Source organism: Petaurus breviceps, unplaced genomic scaffold, assembly GCF_028583685.1.
Source record: "Petaurus breviceps papuanus isolate PSGF00001 unplaced genomic scaffold, PetGlider_PUasm1.0 227, whole genome shotgun sequence".
Taxonomy (NCBI): domain Eukaryota; kingdom Metazoa; phylum Chordata; class Mammalia; order Diprotodontia; family Petauridae; genus Petaurus; species Petaurus breviceps.
Genome location: NW_027185896.1, coordinates 11,217,882 through 11,234,817, shown reverse-complemented (window position 1 = coordinate 11,234,817; position 16,936 = coordinate 11,217,882). Strand labels below are relative to the sequence as shown.

Sequence of the window (16,936 nt, the reverse complement as noted above, 5' to 3'; positions counted from 1 at the left end):
GTTGCTACTGGACCAGCTGCCCTCTGAGGCTAAACTAAGACAGTTAACCTGTCCTCTCCCAGGGGAGCCTTTCAGAATCTTGCAGATGGACATCCCAGACACTGTGAGTGTGATTCAGGCCCAAGGACCTGCTTGTGCTCTACCCTAATGAAGCCCACGTGAATGAATGCATGGGCCCATCCTCCCTTTGTGAGAGGTTCTGGGTTTGAAGTCATGGACCTAGCTGTGCACTCTGGCCCTTCCACAGGCCAGCTGGGTGACCCTGGACCTGTCAGGACACTGATCTGGGCTTCAATATTCCTCAGTGGTAAAATGAAGGCAGATTACACTAGATTGTCTTCAAAGTCTAACTTTTTACAAAAAAAGGGGATAATACTTTTTTTTTTGCACAGTTCACCATAGAGCTCAGTGTAAGTTCCTTGAGGATAGGAAGGACCTGAGACTATCAATTACAACCTCTTTATCTTACAGAAGAGGAAATTGAGGCCCAGAAAGGGGGAGTAGCTTGGTTATATATTAGTATTAACCGGCCCCAGATCCAGGGTTGGTCCCCCGATCCTCTGACTCTGGAGGCAGGGCTCACCTCACTGCACCACACTAACCTGGAAGCAACTTGTCTTTGGTCCCCACAGCTGCTGGTGCCAGAGCCAACACTCTACCCCAGCGTTGCTATTCTACTGGAGTACTCCACGGCCCCACCAAAGATCTTACACACGGAGAGTTCAAGCATTACTATTTTTTTTAGAGATGAAAAAGCTAAGGCCTAAGGTCAAGTCAACAAGTTTTTTTTGAAGGGCCTACTGTGTGCTGCTGTGCTAGGTAAGCGCTGGGTCACAGGGTGACTAAGCCCCTAGCCTTCTGACTTCTGGGAGTCCATTCCTTCTTTTCACTATACTGCACTGACAGGCATCCAGAATGTCTTGCTGACTGTAATTCTGGGATACTGGTCCAAACTAGGATACTGGTTCCAGCATTTGAGGCATTCAGTGATCTCACCCTGACTTATCAAGCCACCCTCCTGCCTGCCTCCTCCTCTACCCCTGTCAGCCCAGGATTCTCACTGCATGTCCCCAGGCACACCTGCTCATTCCAACACACACACACACACGGCTGAATGCAGACATATACAGCGGGACACACAAGAATGAACCCACACAATCATACCTACATATATGCAGGTGAGCATTCAAACACATCCACAGATACCCAACTGTCATCCCCCAGGCAGCCACACATTAACATCCACTCAAGCATATGTGCACAAGCATTAACGAGCCTGAAATGCTCCCTTACCAGATGACAGGTTAGCTGCACCGAGTGCTGGGTGTGACAAGCACAGGGCTCACAGCCCCGAGGCCCTCCCAGGTTCCAGAACTGGGGGGCGCAGCGGTCACAGAGCCTCCCGAGGACATGTGGGCGGCAGGGGCAGTGCCCACTGAGCCTATCACAGAAGCAGATGCCATTTTCAGGCAGGCACCGGTCAGGCACTGTGCCCTGTGGGTCACAGCTGCAACCTAGTGGGTAAGTAGAGATGAGAAATGTTAAAGCTCAAAGGAGGAGCTTGGCCTTAGCTGATAAAGGCTGGAGTTGGGGCAGGGACAGACGGTACAAGCAAGGCAGGCAAGGGTGGGGCTGGGGATCCACCATCTCTTTCTCTCTTTCTCTCTCTCTCTCTCTCTCTCTCTCTCTGAGTCTCCCTCCATTCAGTCCCACTCACGCCGGCAGCCTCGTGGCCGAAGGGCATTGCCATGGTAGCCAGGCTGGCAGTGTGAACAGTGTGGCCCATGGGTGTGGTGCAGACAGCGCTGGCAGTGACCACTGTGGAGGTCACAGGCCATAGGGTCACTAGGGTCAATGTTGTTGTTGCACTGGCAGGGTCTACATGGTGCTCCCCCCACTATTCCCTCTGGCCAGGGGCGCCCAAAGTAGCCAGCAGAGCAGCGGTCACAGCGAGGACCTGCAGAGGATGAGAGAAACCATTTCATTAAATCCTATACAGAGCCCTAGGCCCAGGGCACAAGACTGAGCTCTGACACCGGCTGTGTGGCTATGGGCATCCTGATGCTGAGACCAGTAAGATGGGATACCAGTCCATGTACTCCTCCCCTCACAGCAATCCCGGGGTGTGGGAGGGGGGCGGGGCAGGAAAGTGACCAAAGGATACAAGTAAACAAATCTCAAGGGAAGAATTATAAACTATTAATTCTATTAGTCTGTGAATAGGGAAGTTGGCTCCAAATAACTAATAAAAAGAAAAATGAAAATTAAAACTCTAAGGTTCCCTCCTTACACCTAGCAAAATGACAAAGATGGAAACAATCCACGCTGGAGGAACTGTGGGAAGATAGGTATACTGATACACTGTTGGTGGAACTACAAGATGGTCTAATCATGTTGGAAAACAAGCTATAACTATGTGAAAAATCTCTAACCCTGTGATTCCATTCATTACAAAGCGTATGTGCCAGTGAGGAGAACGATGAAAAGTCCCCCAAGTACACAAATATTAAAAGCAGCAGCACTTCTGTGATATCAAAGAATTAGAAACAAAGTGGGCTCCCACTAAGACAGGGATGGTCAGATAAACTTTTGTATGTGAACATAATGGAATATTCTCTCACCATGAAAAACAAATATGGGGAATTTAAAAATAAGGAAAGACTTATACGAAGCTGTTGCTTAGAAAGGTCAGCAGAACCAGGAAAGCAGTAAGAATCACAATTAAAACAACATAAATGAAAAGAAAAAGGGGACAAAGCTTGAACACACTGTACAGTTAAAGTCCCAAAAAGAACTTCTTATCTTTCCTATTGCGAGAAGACGGGGGCCAGATGCACGGAGTGCAATGCCGTATGTGCTCCCAGGGGCGGGGATTCTGTTTAACTGGCCTTTTTTCCTTTGTCACAAGGGAAAGCTCACTGCGGAAGGAGGAGAGAGAAGAGGGTGCATCTAGAAATGACTGGGATGTAAGATCAAAATATGTCAGTGAAACTTAAAAGAACTCAATGAGTATTTTAAAAAAAAAACCTAAAGTGCTATACAAATATAGTTTATTACTGTTGCTCCAGATATGTGATTGGGTCACCTCCCTTTTTCTGGGCCTCAGTTTACTCATCTGTAAAATAAGGGGCCCGAACTAGTTGACCTCTCAGGCCTTTTGCCAGAACTCTGCATTGGTAATCTTCAACCACTTCCTATTCCAAGCTGGGAAGAATAATAGAACCCTTGTGCTCCCTAACTCATATAGGATTATGGTTAAAAGGACAGGTCTTTGCACAAGTTAAAGATCTAGGACATTGCTATTATTCCTATCAGCATCACCCATCATCATCAACATTACCATCAAAACAGTGGCAAGAAATCACCAAAGAGAAGACAGCTGGTTTCCTATACTCTCTCAGTTTTGTCCTTGTGAAGGTGTTCAGGCCTTAGATGAGGGGCATGAGGGGCAGATGGTCCATGGTCCATGGACCATGGGAATCAGCACAGCACAGTGGGAAAAGCCCAGCTCTGACATCAGGAGACCTGCCACTTAGTAGCTGCGTGGCCTGGGGCAAGTCATTTTTTCTCTAATCCTCATTTTCCCCATCAATAAAATGGAGAGAATCATACCTGGACTACTTCTCTTACAGGCTGCTGTGGGGAAAGTGCTTTGTAAACCTTAATGTTGCCATTGAAATAGGAGTTAGTATTATGGGAAGGGGGGGAGGCAGCTTAGAAGATTGGACCCTGGTTCTCTAGCCTTAATGCCCACTATTACCACTTACCTGCATAACCAGGGGCACAGAGACACAGGATTCGTTCACTCCCACCATCTGCCTGACACGAGGTCCCATGGTAATTCCCAGAGCCCGGGAACCCAGGGCAGGGACAAGGCCGGCACTGCTGTCCTGACCCCAGGACAGGGTCTCCATAATAACCATCCTGGCACCTATGGGAGAAGTGCAGTGCTAAAACTAGGTTGGGTGCCACCTACCTCCACCACCCCAACATTGCCCAGCAAGCCCTAAAGGTTTCCTAGGGATAGGAGCCGTATCTCCTTTCTTAGGTAGGACTTAAAGAATAGGCTTCACTCACCTTTCACAGTGACGCCCAGTGGTGGCATCTCCACAGGCCTGGCATACACCTGTGTATAAGTGGCACTGATCTGCATGCCCATTACACTCACAGGGCTGGCACTGAGGGAAGCCCCATTGGCCAGGCAGGCACTGGTCACACCTTCGTCCCGTGATACCTGGCTGGCACGGGCACTGTCCACTTAAAGGATCACAGGCCAAACTGGTGGACCCCTCAGGGGAGCAATGACACTCTAGGGGAAGCAGTGAGGGGTCAGGTTGTGCAGGGGTGGGAGGGAAATCTGCCCCAACCCCATCTCCATGCCCACCCAGTGCTTAGCCCAGTGTCTGTCTCAGTCCTCACCACTGCAGCCTGCCGGGCCAAAGCCATATGTCTGGGGCTCACACCGGTCACAGCGCCGGCCAATGACATGGGGTCGACATGGGCACTGGCCACCCACACGGGCACACTCAGAGCTCAGAGAGCCCTGTGGGTCACACTCACAGGCTAGAGGTGGGAGAGAAATGTTTGGGTGAGGCAGGCTGAACTCAACCCTAGGTGCCTGACTCCCAAACACCTTTAGGACTAAGCCCTCATAAAAGATACTTCCGTTTATTACCCCGGCCAGCTTTCCATTCCCACATCATTCTTTGGTCATGCCTCCAACCCTCCGATTTCTCTTACCCTACTCCCCCTACATACACATCCACTTTCAAAGTCAGATCCTCTTTCCACCCCAGTGGTCCTTTTAGGTAGTACCCAGCCAATTCCTGAGTCATTGCAAGACAGGGAGGTGGCTCAGTGGGCAGAGGGCTGGAGTTGGAACTGGGAAGTTCTGACTTCAAATCCTGTTCCAGACACTTCTTAGCTGTTTAACCCTGGGCAAGTCACTTAACCTACCTCTCTGCCTCAGTTTCCTCATCTAAAAATGAGGCTATGGGGCGGCTAGGTGGTGCAGTGAATAGAGCACTGGCCCTAGAATCAGGAGGACCTGAGTTCAAATTCTGCCTCAGACACCTAACACAAAAAACTAGCCATGTGACCTTGGGCTAGTCACTTAACCCCAATTGCCCTACCTTCCCCCCTCCAAAAAACAAAAGTAAAAATGAGGCTAAAACTAGAACCAAATGAAATAGCACATGTAAAGTGCTTCGCTAAAAATAAACCACAATATAATTCCTTAGTCACTCTCACTTCCTTTATTGACTCCACTGTTATTTCTCCAGCCCCATGAGCCACCCTAGTCTTGCTCACTCTTTTACCTAACATCTCCTAGTCTCGGTCACTCAGAATCACTCACCCAGGCCACCACCATAGAGTAGAGCAGAGATGCTGCAGACCAAGCGGCCACAGGATTCTGATGGGGGCCCCAGGGGGGGTGTTCTTGCAGCTTCAAGACACTGAGCATGACTGAGTTCTCTCAGGCGCCCCAATGCCCCAAGGTCCCCCCTTCTTAGGCCTGGAAGCTCCTCCACTCGAGGCAGAAGTACCAGCTGTAGAGAAAGGGGGATAATCAGGGACAGGCTAGTCTGTGGGGAATGGTATCTATCCACAGGAACTGGGCAACTGACCAGACCCAGATTCCAGTATTCCAGATTCAAGACTGTGAACCTCTCTGAAAAATGAGAGAGACTGGGAGACCTCAGGGGGGTCACAGGAAATCTGAGAATCCCAAGGGACTTTGGAAGGCATACTAGCCCTCAGCATTCGCATTTCCTTTCTTGACTCATCCACTCCCATGGTTTCTATTCTTCCTTCTATGCAGATGACTCCCACATCTCTCTCCAGACCTGGACTCTACATTCTGGCCAAACTGTACCAATCACTCTTCTTCAATTTAATTCTCCCTTCTTGTCTCCATGAATTCACACATTCCTAGAATAGCTGCCCTCCTCATTCTGGCTCTTTCTTCCCTTGATTCCTTAATGCCCTCAATTTAAAGGGATCTCTCCCTCATCCAGTTTTGTTAAAAGTATTTTGTCTGGATCTTGTTTTTGTCCATTTTACATTCTCCCTTGCATTATATTTATTTGAGTATATGCTGAATCTCCCCAGTATACTATATTTTCCTTGAAGCAAGAAATAGTCTCTCTTCTTACTCCTTGTATCCTGAGTGCCAAGCAGAAAGCCTTGTATGCAGCAGGTGCTTGGTAAGGTAAGAATTAAACTGAACCACCACCTGGATGTATCCTTATTTGTTCAAAAATGAACTGATTACCTTCTACTCCAAACCTGATCCTCCTCCCGTCCTCCCTACTTCAGCTGAGAGCACCATCTTTCTCTTCATGATCTAGGTTCAAAACCTTAGGATCACTGCTGGCTCCTCATTCTTCATCATCCCTACATCCAATCAGTTTTTATTAAGTCTTGTCGTTTAGGTATTTTTCACTGGCAGACCATCTTTCTTGTGACTCAAGGGCTCTCTCTCTCTCTCTTCCTTTGCAGAGACTACAGGGGACCTCAGAAACATGTCATTCCAGGATAGAAACTGACAAGTCCATCTCATCCTGGTTCCCCAGCATGCCACTGCTCCATAGGGATGAAAGGCTGTATGTGGGATTCAGAACCCAGCCCAGCTTTCTGCCAGGAAGGCCCAACTAAAAAGTTCAGCCCTAACACACTGAGTCCTCTCCTCTGACTCACTCTCCTCTCATTCCCCCTTTCTCTGTCTCCCATCCATAGACTCATTTTTCCTATTCCACATCCACAACAAACCAGGGGCTCCCCAAGACTCCATCAGGCCCACCAGACTGACTCCTCACTGCAATTCTCCATTTTGGCCCAATTAGGCTAAAAGTAAGCTTGTTCTAGATGCATTTACCCCCCTTTCCCCACATCCAGGGTCTGTTTTCTCCCATCCACTCCTCAGACACCAACAATAAGGGTATGTCTAGTGTTCCTTCAACAGGCCTGGAGAATGACTGGCAACTATAGCAGGTATCTGCTTCTGCAGAGTAAGGCACACAGAGAAATGTCTGCCTTTTCCCAATCATGCCAGGCCTGAACACTGCTTCAACATACAGGGAAGCTTTCCCCCTTGTCTAGGCCCTCACTGTCTCTCTAGACAACAGCAACAGTCTCCTGTGCAGACTTACCACCTCTTCCTTCTCCATCCTCATGCTTTACACAACCATCAATATAAATATCCTGTGGCATATGGCTGACCATGTCACTGGTCAAGAATGGTTCAGTCCAAACTCCCCAGTCTCGGACCCAAAGCTCTCACACTATCTCTCTTTCTTTTGCCCCATTCTAAGCTTATTTCTGTCTCTGTTCTGAATCCCCTGCCCAGAATGCTACCCTCTTCTCTCCAAATCCTAACTGCCCTTTAAGGCCCAAATGAGAGGCAGCTTGGGTAATACAAAGTGTATGACAGCTGGATGGTTCAGTGGGTAGAGCACTGGGCCTGGGGTCAGGAAGCCCTGAGTTCAAATCCAGCCTCAGACACTCACTAACTGTATGACCTTGGGAAAGTCACTTAACCTCTTTTTGCTTTAATCCTCTGGAGGAGAGAATGGCAAACCATTGCAGTCTCTTTGCCACGAAAACCCCATGGGCACCTAAACAACTGAACAACAGAACAACAAACAAGTCAGAGGACCTAGATGAAAACCCAGCTCCACCACTAAACACCTGTGTCACTCTGGCCAAGCAAATCCACCTCACTGGGCCTCAGCTTTCTCGTTGGACCAGGTGACCTGGGGGTGCCTTCCAGCCCTAGGTCTGTGAGCCAATGGGTCTAAGGACTAAGGGGTCCTTGCCTTGTACCCTGCTCACCCAGGCTTTCCCTCCCGAGTCTGAGCTGTACAGGCTCCTTCATTCATCTATCTGTCATTCATCTTCTGGGGCAGACCTTCTCAAAACAATGAGCTCCCTGAGGGAAGGGCCCAGGCTTCTGCTTTCTCAAGCTCCCTGAATGTGCTGAGCTCAATACTGGGGACAGTGAGGCTCAGGGAAACCTTGGGGGGTGAAGAGATGTGCTGGGGACCCTAACACGTTAGCAGGCAGGGACCCCAAAAGTCTCACTGAGTCTAGCAGGATGGTTCCCCCAGGGAGGCTCCGTGCACTTGTCCCTCGCTGTAGTCTCAAGGTCACCATGTATCTGGTTCCAGGTTCAAAGCAGAAGGGTCTAGATAGAACCACGGCTCTAAAGGGAAAGGGGGTATTAATGCAGGATTGGTGCCTGTGTTCACCCACCCTTCTGGTTTCTTCCACATTTGTACCCCCCCTAATTTTCCAGATCCCCCTTGACTGAACTCATACCTGTGCCTAGAGGGTAGGGCCACCTGATAGAGCTGCTCGGAGGGCAACACATTGGCACAACGGGTGCTGCTGGGCAGGGAGTAGGCACGGACACTGACAACGGCCTCCCAGTCCTCCGGGGCCTGGAAGTATCAAAGGGCCAAGAATGAAAGAGCTTCCCTCCGCAGTTCCCCAGCTCCTCCATAAGCTCACAGTCAAGGGCCCTAACCTGAGCTGCATAACGAAGCACGATATCATACTCCATGGCTTGTGGTACTGGAGGGGCCTGGAACATGAGGCCAGCCTTGTTCTCCACCCTGGCAAATCCAGAGCCTGTCCAAGACGAGGTATGAGGGCCCTTGCCCCAAGGCCAGGGCTCCACAGCAGCCTAAGAATGAGACAGAAATAATACTGTGAGGTCTCAAGGGGAATATCTGGCTCTGCTTCTTCTTTGTCTCCCTACAGAATAGGAGCTTCCTGAGGGCAGAGCCCAGATCTGTTCTTTTCCTATTACCCTGGAAAGTGTCTTTAACACCCCCCATTCCCCCAGTCTCCTTTCATCCCCAGGGCTTTCCCACTGAGCCCTCACCTTGGATGGTGGGTGGCTGTGGCGTCCTCGGCGAGTAACGTGGGGAGGGCAGGGGGTGCCACGCTGGCGCCGGAGCCGGGGTCTAGGTCTCTTCAGCATAGGTCCTGTTGTTGGCAGGCAGTTGGGGGGGGCATCAGGTAGCAGGATTCCCTGAAGGACAACAGGGCTAAAGGTCCATGTCTCCTCCTAGCTGGATACTCACCGCCAGTCAGCTTCATGTCCAAAACACCAACCCCACCTCTTTTCCCCCTTGCCTTCAGCTCAGAGACTCACAAAATTTCTAAGCTAGTGGGGCCTCCCAAGGGCATCTGGTACAATGTGTCTATCCTGACAAGTGGTCATTCAGCCTCCATTTGAAGACTTTCAGTGCTGAGAAGCTCACTGTCTTCCATTCAAGTTCCTCCTCCAGAAAGCCCTCCCTGACTGCTCTTTCGCCATCTCTCCCTTCTCTGAGCACCAACATTTGGAGCTCATATACTCACAGGTAGCCGGGGGTCATTGGGCTTGAGACTCTGCCCAAGCTCCGCCTCAGCTACAGCTTGGTCCAGGGCTGCACAGAAGTAACCAGACTGGAGCTCAAGGCAGTCTCGGCCTTGTAGGTGTGGGCGGCAAGGACAAAGCCCCTCCCCTGATGAGCACCTGGTGACACAGGGAGTGTAGGGGAATAAGGTTACTCCTCCATTTCTGGCGCTGGCACTGTTTGGAATCCCCCCTTCCTCTAGCAAGCTCTTGACCAAACCCTACTGACCAAGCCCCCACCTATTGCTGTAGGCTCCACCAAAATCACAGTCACAAGGCCGGCAACCAGTGAAGTCATTGCTCAGTCCCCAGAATTCTGGCTGCAGGGAGAGAGGAAGGAGGAGAAAAATCATAGATTACATGATTCATATTCCTGAAGGAGTTAAAAGCTTACTAAGTTTCCTTCACAACATTCCTCCCAGGTAGATGATATGGCTATGATTATCCCCATTTTACAGAGGAAGCCACTGGGCTCAGGAAAGTTACATGATTTGCATGAGGACAGACAGCTGAGGTCAGACCTAGATCTCCTGTCTCTAAACCCCAGGATCTAACAACAAGTAAGCCAAGCTGCCTCCTCTCTGGGAGCCACAGAGCAAGGTCTGCAATCTCAAGGAGGTGAAGAGGATCACAGTTTGAGTGCCAGGGAATGGCAGAGCTAGAAAAATTTTAGAACTTTAATTAAATTTGAGAAAATTTATTTCAGAAAAAATTTGTCAAGTTTTCTGTCTAAATTTGTTGACTAAAAAAGGTCTATCTCCATTCAGAGCTGCAACTTTCCCATAGTACTGACAAGACAGGGAGCATATTTTTGCCCTCTGGCAGTCAAGAGATCACCATTCCTGCCACCACCTGCATGCCACTGCTGGGGCGCTTCTTCCTACCTTTCTCCCCAGTCGTCACAGGGGCACCAGCCCACTTACAAGTTTCTCCAGAAATCCAGTCCCTCTGGAAGAGGCTGTGAAAAACAATGGCACCGAAGGAGGTACTAGTGTGGGAAAATTTTAAATATAATCTCAAGTGACAGCCACAAAGCTGTGTTGGGAAGAACGCTGCCATTTCTTTGGAATAATAACGGATGATGATCAGGTAGAATCCCCTCTGGGCACTAGTTGTGCCAGGCTGAAGAGAGAGGACTCTAAGGCATCAGTAGAAGCGCAGAGGCCTTCTAGAGAGATAAATCAGGTCCTTTAATCAGCCCTCTGATTAGTCAGTCTCTGTCTACAACTGAGACAGAGAGAATCAGAGGGGCTGCTGACTCTTGAAGGCCCAGGAGTAATCTCCTAGGATCGCCCCCTCACTGGGAGGGGCCTTAGAAATGACCTAGAACAACACACTGGTTTATCCATGGAGAACCAAAGTTCCAGGTCCTTTCTCAATCAGGTGTGTAAGTCACAGAGTAAGACTCCAAAGTTAGTGTTCAGAGGGAGTTTTAAAAGAATAGCATGAAGCACTGGCATCCTTTGGGAGGTGGGGGATGCGAGTTCAAACCCTGGCTCTACTCGTGTGACCCTGGCCAAGTTATGAAATGTCCCAGAGCTTCAGTTTCCTCATCTCTAAAATGAGGGGGTTCTGACTCAGTGATCTCTCAATCCCTTCTGACTCAGGGTCTTAGGACCTCCTAATCAGGCCCAGGTTAATCCAGTTAGAGCTGATTAGCAATGATGGTATGGAATGGTACCTTATATTTCATTTCCTTGAAATACATGCATTCTATGTTATCGCCTTTCATTTAGTGTATGGTGATATTTAAATTCAATTTTCCAATAAAAAGAATTACACTGAAAGTATTTTTAAAATAACAGTTGGGTAGATAAACTAATCTAGAAGCAGTGTGGCTTAGCAGAAAAAGTGCAAGACTTGGAAGCAAAAGATCTGGTTTATAATCTATCTCTCCCACAACTAGCCATGGGCCTTTGGGCAAGTCCCCTTTCTGAGAGTGTTTCCTATTCCATACAATAACAATTCACACAAAGGCATCCTGCTGCCACTTTGGCAGACAAGGTATCTTGGGGAGAAAACAAAAGCTTATTTAGAACTTTAGAAGAAAGAATTTCAGAACACAGAATGTCAGAGGGCCAATGGGGACTGCTGGGTACAACCTTCTCCTTTCTGTAGATGGGAAAGCTGAGACCTGAAAGTAGACCAACTTAAAGTCACACAGCAAAGTAGTTTTATCTGCATTGAATTTGCTGGAGTAAACTAAAGTTAATACAAAAGTAAACGGAATAAGAGCCAAAGATGTTGAGTGAGGGCACAGACTCAAGGTCTTGAGGGTCTTGGGGACAAGGAGCAGGGCTAAGAGTTCAGTGCTGAAGGTCAAAGGCAAGGTTCTAGGGTGGAAACTAGGTTTCAGTACCCAGGGTCAGGCTGGAAGAAGAGAGTCTGAAGTCAAGGTAAGAACTTACCAGGCACTGGTCACAGTTCTGGCCAGCGACAAAACGTTTGCAATAGCAGTCACCACTGACGGAATCACAGAGGGTGTCACCTGGGACTGTGCCCCTCAGATCACACTGGCAGGCTAGGGAAGCAAAGACATGTCAAAAAGTGATGGAAAGGATGACCTGTAGAGAAACTGATGAGGGAATGGTGACAGAGGCTGATCTCAGGCTCAGAGAATGGGCTCAAATCAGAGTGTTCAGGGCTAACAGTCAGAGTCCTGTGCTGGGGGTCAGAGAGTTCCCAGGGATATGGGGTCATTTACACAGACAGCCTTTAAGTGGTATCCAGCTAGTCATAGTGACTGCAAGTTTGGGGGCTCTAGGAGTCAGGGGATTATGGGGTCCTGGGGCCAAGAGTGATGAAACCCTGGATTTGGGGGCCACTCACACAGAATTCCTTGGGTCCAACCGGACTCAGGACATACTGAGTGTCTTTTATTGGTAGTTCTTGGAGTCATGGGGTCCTGAGTTGTGTCAAGGGGTTCAAGAAATATAGACTCATGAGGTTGGGGCCTCCTAAATCCTGGGTCACATTCTGGAATTCTCAGGTCAAGGGGTCACAAGACAAGCTTTGGGCCACATGAGGTTCAGGCTCTAGCAACCAGGTATTCTGAGTTGAAGGGCTTGGGATCCAAGGTCATGGAGTCTCTGGGTCACTCACACAAACAACCTTCAGGTAATGCTGGGCTCAGACCATAGTAACCAGGACGACAGGTATCACAACGTGGGCCCCATACATGGGCCTTGCAGCGACACTGTCCAGAGAGGAAACCCCGGACCTCATCTGTATGTGTGTCACAGAGACCCCCATCCAGGGTACCTGAAGGGTCACAGTCACAAGCTGGGGACACAGAAACAGAGTTGGAACAAAGGGTCAAACACCAGGGAATAAATTATGAGTGAAGTCAGAAGTTCAGATTTGGATGGGAGGGGGCAAATACTAGGGTTAGTTCATGGGTCAGGATCATCGTAGGGGCCAGGGCTCATCATCAAAGGACTTACGTTTACAGGTATATGGGGAACGGGGATCTTCACGGGGGTCTCGGTGATAGAAAGGTCGGCAGATCTCACAGTGCCTCCCAGCCGTATGGTGCTGACATAAATCACACACGCCTCCACTCACATTGCCCGAAGCCACAAAAACAGCCATGTCAAAGTGGCAACTCTTGGCATGTTGGTGACATTCACACTCTAGGGGAAAGAGAGGGAGACTGATGTGTCAGAGATACTCAGGGGATAGCAGAGGCACACTGATTATGGAAGGCAAGAAGAAGCACGTACCCTGGCAGGCGTGAGGATTCCCAGGCTCAGCTGGGCGCCAGGGCTGGTCATGGTGCAGGTCCTGGCAGCGCTCACAGTGGGGCCCAGCTGTCCAGTGCTGACACACACAAAGGCCATGTACCTACAAATGGTACTGGTAAGGTTTTGGGAACACTGCCTCAGAGAGACTGAAAGGATCCTGAATCCCACAAAGACCCTGAGCATCCAACCCCCAGAGAGACTCCAGAGACTTAGTCCTCAGGAAGCAATATCCTCCTGCTCCCCACACCCTAAAGAGATACCCCTCCTTTACCCCAAACCCCCCTGCCCTCAGATACTTCCACTTACCATGCCATCCACACTAGGTGGGGCACCAGGAGCAGGTGCACATTCAGAGGCATGTCCGTGGCAAAGACAACTTCCTCGAACCACAAGCTCATACAAGGCATAGTAGTAGTGAGGCCCACGGTGATGGCCCCAGCCCCCCAGGGGCCCATCTCCCAATGTGTGGAGTTTGGAGAAATTCACCCTCAGGTTGGTAACTCGAAGCAGCTCTGAGGAGAATGGGGTAGTGATGGTGGGTGGGATGAGAACAACAGCCTGGACAAACCCCTTTCAGTCACCCCTGTCCATCTTTCTCCCCAATCTATTCTTCACACATGTGCCAAAATAGGTTATTCCGTTGCTCAGAAACCTTCAATGATTCCCCAGTTTCTACAGGACATTTGAGACTATTCATAATCTAAAGAAAACCTCCTTGACTCAGAGTGCTTTAAGGTTCATAGACCATTCTAACACTGTACAAATATTAGCATTCCTGCTTTATAGCTGGACAGCACAGTGGAGTGGACAGAGAACTGGCCTCAAAGCCTAGAGAGCTGGGTTCCAGTCCTGTCTCTGACATCCTGGTTTATACATCCTGGTTGTATAAGCCTGGGCAGGTCACTTAACCCCTCATGGCTCTGGGCAATTCTCTAAGGCCCTTAAATTGCTGGGAAGGTGCCAGCTTGCATTGATCAGGAGAGTATATTCAGTTGGGAGTATAGGATGAGAAAACAGAGAGGTAAATGACTTGCCTTTGGCCACAGGCCTAAGGAACAGCAGGCAGTGCTAGGATTTAGCCCATGTCATGTGACTACAGACCAGGGATTTTCCTAGCCTATGCTCCAACAAAGCCCAGCTTCTCATGGGAACACATCAGGCGAAGTCTAGCCTCCCGTCCTTTGTTCTCCCTGCCCATAATGCTCTTCCCCTGGCTCCTTCTGCATAGGCCTCACCAAATCAGTGATTGATAGTTCCAGGCACAGCTTAATCTCTTTGCTAAACAGACCAGGACAGCTGCAAGGAATAGTGTATCAAGCCTGGGGTTACAAAGACTCATCTTCCTAAATTCAAATCTGGCCTCAGACACTCACTAGCCGTGTGACCCTGGGCAAATCATTTCACCCTGCTGACCTCAGTTTCCTCATCTGTAAAATGAGCTGGAGAAGATGGAAAACCACTCCAGTATCTCTGCCAAGAAAACCCCAAATGGGGTCACAAAGAGTTGGACATGACTAGAAAATGACTGAACAAATAGCCCAGCCCTGTTGGGCGCTATCTTTCCCTAAGGGATTTTGGTTCATTGGCAAAGATACTAGACCTGGGTTGGATTACCATCTCTGATATTGATTAGCTCTGCATTAATTCCCTTCCCCTCTCTATTTCTCAGTTTCTTCCTTTATGGGGTTTGGAGTAGATGGTGTCTAAGGTCTTTTCCAGCTCTAAAAATCAATGTCTAATCTTCCTATAAAGAAGCTACTGTGTAACTTTATTTATAAAGTGTTAACAGTTTTCCTAGAAACAATTTTTTTAAATGTTAGGGGAAGGAAAAGATGAGGTCCCTTTAAGAAATATGCTGTCTTTGCTCTACCATTTCATCAGATGCCTTTGCTTTAGGGAAGAAAAAAGAAAAATATATACTGTGTCAAAAACATTGTAAAATGCTAATGCCTGGAGGGAAGCATTGATTGAGGCAGAGCAGCCAGGGAATGATTTGGTTGTCAAGGAAACCTCTTTCTGACTAGAAGACCTTGTCTTGCTGCGGCTCCTGGGGGGGGGGGGGAGGGGGGGGGGGGGGGCACATAGAACCATGGGGTTTGCCTACCCTGGGTCTCAGCTTCTGTGCTGGATGTCCGGGTAGGGGGGGGGGGGGTGGGGGGGAGTCTCAGGGTAAGAGGTTTCTGAGGTCGATGGGTCTGGGCATCTGAAAGGTCACTTACCTTGGATCTCTGGACTATAGGGATCCTCCACAGGGATGGCTGGGTCCAGAACTTTGAAAATTACCTGAGATGGGGGCAGGAAATAGGACCTGAAATTCCGAACACAACCTCCACCCCCATCCCTCAGCCTTCTTCCTACTAAGGGACTGACCTCACCCTGACTTGATGGTTCAATATTTGAGTAACGCTGATCACAAACGAGGTCACTGACTTTTCGGCCAGGTGTAAGGGGAATCCCAGGGAAAAAGCCAGAGCAGTTGTGAGCAAAGTATCGGTAAACTCGCCAGGAACGACCCCCATCTGCTGAACGCTCAATGAGTAGAGCAGCCGGGCGAAAAGTCTAGGGAAAATTGTGTCAGGGTGCACAGGATCAATGAATGAGGTATTAATATGGTCAGAGGTCACTGGGGATCAGAGGTTAGGAAGTAACTAGATTTGGAAGCTTAAAGCCAAGCTTAATTGGATCACTTGGAATAGGGTCACTTGTGTTAGTTATACAGCTCTTACAATGTGCCTGGTATTTGCTTTACAATTATCTTATTTGGTCTTCACAACAACTCAGGGAGGCAGATGCTATTGTGACCCCCATTTTATAGCTGAGGAAACTGAGGCAGACAGAGGCTAAGGTATTTGCCCTTAGCTAGTAAGCATCTGAAGCAGGATTTGAACTCCGGTTTTTCTGACTACAGACCCATCATGCTATCCACTGCCCCACCTAGAGGTCAAGGATCACATGAGAAATACAGTGGCATCTAAAACTGAAGGAGAGGTATGTATGTGTTCAGTACCTTGAAGGTCATGATAAGGTGGGTGAAGTAGAATTCGCCCTCTAAGTCCAGCTGGATGCTGACATTCTCCACACCTTGAACCAATAAGGCCCGGGTCAAAGCAACCCTGACACCCATCCAGTGACTCTACCCCATTGGCTCACAAGTCTTTCCTCCCTGACTCCCCTTCCCCCTTCCCACTACCTCTCCTCCCTCACCACTCTCAGCCTGCCACCATGTTCTTTGCCCATCCAGTCCACTCAGAGAGATCACGTTCTTGATCCTATGGCCTCCCTGGCCCCTTGAATCACAGAAGAAGCATTTCTCAGAGTCCTAGGTGGAAGAAGGCAGGGGTCATCGTCTCCAAACAGCTTCCCCTCAAAAAAGTCCCTAAGCTCACTTCTACTCCCAAGGGAAAACTCCCCAGGATCTCCTGAAGAAGCTTTTGAGCCCACTATCCTCAAAGGTCCCTTAGGAGATTTTGACCCTCCTCCCTCTGGGACTCATGCCTCATTCTCAAAGGCTGCTAATGCAGAATGCCCTAGCCCAATACACACCTGCAAATGGCTGACAATGCAGTAGGGCTCTGGTCCCCTCAAACCACAGGTGGATGACGCGTGGAGACTCTGGCTCCTGCCCACAACTAGATTGCCAGTGGGGGGGTAACAGCTCCCTCCAGAGCAGCCAGGTCGGGGCAGAAGGTCAGGTACTTCATGGTCATAGGCATAGGGTATCTGTACTGAGGACCAGAAGAGAGGCAGGACCCTGAAGAGAAACTTCCAACCATTCTTCTCAACCACC

At 49.2% G+C, this 16,936-nt stretch overlaps 1 protein-coding gene across 1 annotated transcript in view; it reads right to left on the bottom strand.

The window, feature by feature from the left end:
• Positions 1-16,936, bottom strand: part of LOC138166892 (laminin subunit beta-2-like) — a 32,534-nt gene that overhangs the window by 14,591 nt on the left and 1,007 nt on the right. The window contains exons 2-23 of the mRNA XM_069095384.1: positions 16,693-16,923; positions 16,354-16,468; positions 16,157-16,230; positions 15,520-15,708; positions 15,369-15,432; positions 13,456-13,661; positions 13,129-13,249; positions 12,850-13,038; positions 12,509-12,688; positions 11,815-11,927; positions 9,647-9,726; positions 9,370-9,526; positions 8,888-9,037; positions 8,528-8,686; positions 8,320-8,441; positions 8,083-8,203; positions 5,357-5,549; positions 4,420-4,563; positions 4,078-4,309; positions 3,768-3,931; positions 1,718-1,957; positions 1,294-1,514 (exon numbers count right to left, since the gene is read on the bottom strand). Coding sequence (XP_068951485.1) covers positions 1,294-1,514; positions 1,718-1,957; positions 3,768-3,931; positions 4,078-4,309; positions 4,420-4,563; positions 5,357-5,549; positions 8,083-8,203; positions 8,320-8,441; positions 8,528-8,686; positions 8,888-9,037; positions 9,370-9,526; positions 9,647-9,726; positions 11,815-11,927; positions 12,509-12,688; positions 12,850-13,038; positions 13,129-13,249; positions 13,456-13,661; positions 15,369-15,432; positions 15,520-15,708; positions 16,157-16,230; positions 16,354-16,468; positions 16,693-16,923 — 3,465 coding nt within the window. The remainder of the gene's footprint in view (positions 1-1,293; positions 1,515-1,717; positions 1,958-3,767; positions 3,932-4,077; positions 4,310-4,419; positions 4,564-5,356; positions 5,550-8,082; positions 8,204-8,319; positions 8,442-8,527; positions 8,687-8,887; positions 9,038-9,369; positions 9,527-9,646; positions 9,727-11,814; positions 11,928-12,508; positions 12,689-12,849; positions 13,039-13,128; positions 13,250-13,455; positions 13,662-15,368; positions 15,433-15,519; positions 15,709-16,156; positions 16,231-16,353; positions 16,469-16,692; positions 16,924-16,936) is intronic.